Below are 3,244 nucleotides of genomic sequence, written 5' to 3' on the forward strand. Positions count from 1 at the left end.
CACAGCTGACAGGCTCTGGTCCAATTCAGTTAGAGAGGCACACAGCCTTCTGGGGCATTTTAAACTGTACGCATGATGCACAACGCATTTAAAAACCTTTTGCAAAGATTTTCTCATGCTATGAGGAGCTGGCTGCTGTACACCATCCCTTTGGCTTCAAATTCTTATTCTCCTTGGATCAGCCAATACTGCTGGATCATTTGAAGAAGGTCAGAGCCGTGATCCTGCCTCTTCTGACTGGTGTAGCAGAGGCAGGGGCAGGACAAAGCATCCTTGCACTCAGGACACTTGGGGATGGAAAATGTTGTTGTCCTGTGTATAGGGGAAAAGTTTCTAATGCTCCTTCCTTCCTTTTGAATTCATGCAAAGAACCATCACAATCTGAGCCTTGAAGGTTGTTTCTCAATGATCTGTGGTCAAGACTGCATTTAAAACTGCATTTGTGTGGGTGGCATAATCTCAGCACTATGCCTGAACTGATTCCCAAATGTTACATGTACTTGAACAATTATAACCAGGGAAGCAGATTGTTTTTAATGGCATTGGCTATGTGTTAAAACTCTGATCCTGTTCCACTGAAGCTAATAGGAATTTCTCTAAGCTTTGGATCAGACCTTGTGGCACCCCAGTTTCACATTTAAAATTTGCTGTGGGTTACCACATCAATTAGGATCGTACGTCTTGTCTTAATTTGCATAGCTATGAATGGTGAAGAACATGTTTCACTCTACGCAGTGGTGTATGGTGTTTATGGCTTTGGTAGCTGGTGGTTGATGGTATGTTGAGTGATCCAGAGAATACTCTGAAGTTTACTGGATATTAGAAACAATTAATGCAGTGGGGGCCAACCTTTTTGGCAGGTGTCCCACAAATGAGCCCCAAACCCTCCAGAGTGCCACTAAGGTCCCCTTCCTCTGCTCAATCTGCTGCTCTGCTTTCTGCTTCCTGCCCTATGCTCCCCACCCAATCTGTTTCTTTGCTTTCTGCTTCCTGCCCTATCTGCTGCTGTGTTCATGTCCCCTCCCCAATTTCCTGCATGATACAAATACAGGCAGCCCGTGGCACTTCTGGCATATATGCCACAAGTTGGCCACCCCAAATTAATATGTTCCCAGGGGTTAAACAGTCTTGTTTTGGAAAGGGATATTTTTTACATGGCATTAATTTTATAACATAACAAAGTTTGGAAACAGTTGGATTTGTCCTTACCAAGGGTTTGTTTTTCTTTTCCTTTCATTCAGCCGACCTGACACATCCTTCTCCTGGTTTGTAAATCCTTTCAAGTGCTTGTATCATCTCATCTGGCGAAACTACAAGAAGTATATCATCATTGGGCTCATTCTGCTTATTCTGATCATCTTCCTGGTGCTTTTCATCTACACGCTGCCTGGTGCAATCAGTCGCAGGATTGTCGTGGGAACTTAGGCGATTACATCTCCCGTTGTAACTAATCACATGCAAGTACTGCAATTAAAACTAAAAACCTGGCTTCAGAATTAATGAGGCTGAAACACATTTTGGTCCCTGTAAAGATAAGATGCAGCCATTCACTTTAGCTCTTGGAACTAACTTGCAGCGTTCTAACATTCTTCTCATTCCTAACCAACCCTAATGTATATTAGGCATTGCCATCGTTTTATTGACCATTAAAGCTCCAATTCTGTGCCCAAAATTAAATATGAAAATGCATTCTTGAATATGATGCGGGGATTTATTATAACAAGTCTCTACATTATCAAGCATCAAGAGCGAAATATTTGTCCACATGAAAACAAGAAAAGTTGCCTTGTTTGGTCTTTGCACCATTTTATAACTGATTATTTTAGAGTATTTTATGGCTTTTATGGTAATGTAAATGATTTTTTAAAAGAGAAACTGTTTGTGAAAAAAATCGAAGCCTGAGTTCTCTCATTCAGGGCAGAAATCTAAAAGAGAATTATCAATTTAAAAGAAAATGATTATGCTGCAAAGGCACAGACTATCACATGCATATAAATAACAGAAGGGAGAGAGAGGGAATGAGAAGTAGACAAAGAAGGCAAAAGCAGTTTTTAGCTGCAGTTTGAAAACTGCTGGAAAGCTCATGAAGTGGAGATACAGCACATTGCTAGGTGAACTGCAGGAGCGTGGGAAGGGGAAAAGGGCAGGATGTAGGCAGGAACAAGTCACAGAGCAGTTAAAGGGCAAAGGGTGAAAACCTGGTCCCATTTTAGTCAGTAGCAAAACTTTCATCCTGGTCCAAACTACAGAGTGCTCCATGGCCTGTGTCACGCTAGGTCAGACTAGAACAGAGGTGCTCAACCCCTGGTCCATACGCCATATCCAGCCCACTTCTGGGCTACCAGGCTCACCATAGGTTTGAAAATTCAGTAGTGGGGGAATGGTAGTAGCTAATTACTGCTCCTCTGCTGCCCAACTTCCAGACCTGGAGAGAGCCCTGCAAGTTGGACGGTGTTGGCTCTGCATGCTACATGGGGCATGCAGGGTTGATTGGGACAACACAGGGCCAATCAGGGCAGCACAGAGCCCCCCAGTGCGCAGGGTAGAGGTGGAGCAGAACCTAATCCAGGCCTGTGGACTGACTCCACGTCACTCATCCAGCCTGCAGGGCCAAAAGATTGAGCACCACTGAACTAGATGATATAAAGTTTCCTCCTAAACCTTAAACTCTATGAATAGGATTCTTTTAACAGTCATACAATTTCCATTGGGCTGATATCTGGTTAACTATATAATAGACCTGGCCTTCAAGATCTTTGCACTCCCCTGGACAATGTATTTATGCCAAGAGAGTTTCAGAGCATGCGCCTTGTTGAAGTTGTATGGGCACAGAATAAGGTGATGCTGCAAAGTGCTGACTGTTGTCAACCTTAAGTGACCCGAGTCAGGGCTGAGGACATTCCACACCTCGCTAGACCAGCGCTTCCTCACATACACTGCAGGCTTGCACACATTTGTGATGCACTTCTAACTCAGCTGTTTTATTTCCTTGTGTACATAGTTCTGCGTTACCCTGATGTGCAAATTCTGTTTCTTCCAGTAAACTTTGCTATGTCTAGGATCAATGATTTAATAATGCTGATATTGTTAAGACTAAATAAAATTATTTTAATAAAAATGCTCGTAACAGAGTAATTTCTGCCATGTTATAACAATCATAAAGACAACATTCCTGATCCTCCAAATATAACCTTCTGTTTCAGAATTATAGTTTCATAGTTTCATAGTTAGTAGGGTCGGAAGG

At 42.6% G+C, this 3,244-nt stretch overlaps 1 protein-coding gene across 1 annotated transcript in view; it reads left to right on the plus strand.

Annotated features, from left to right (window-relative positions):
• FER1L6 (fer-1 like family member 6) overlaps nt 1-3,108 on the plus strand; it is a 126,594-nt gene extending 123,486 nt beyond the window's left edge. The window contains exon 41 of the mRNA XM_019519545.1: nt 1,242-3,108. Coding sequence (XP_019375090.1) covers nt 1,242-1,425 — 184 coding nt within the window. The 3' untranslated portion in view covers nt 1,426-3,108. The remainder of the gene's footprint in view (nt 1-1,241) is intronic.
• Nucleotides 3,109-3,244: the final 136 nt, after the last annotated feature.

This window comes from Gavialis gangeticus, unplaced genomic scaffold (assembly GCF_001723915.1).
Source record: "Gavialis gangeticus isolate Ggan-Ray unplaced genomic scaffold, GavGan_comp1, whole genome shotgun sequence".
Classification (NCBI taxonomy): domain Eukaryota; kingdom Metazoa; phylum Chordata; order Crocodylia; family Gavialidae; genus Gavialis; species Gavialis gangeticus.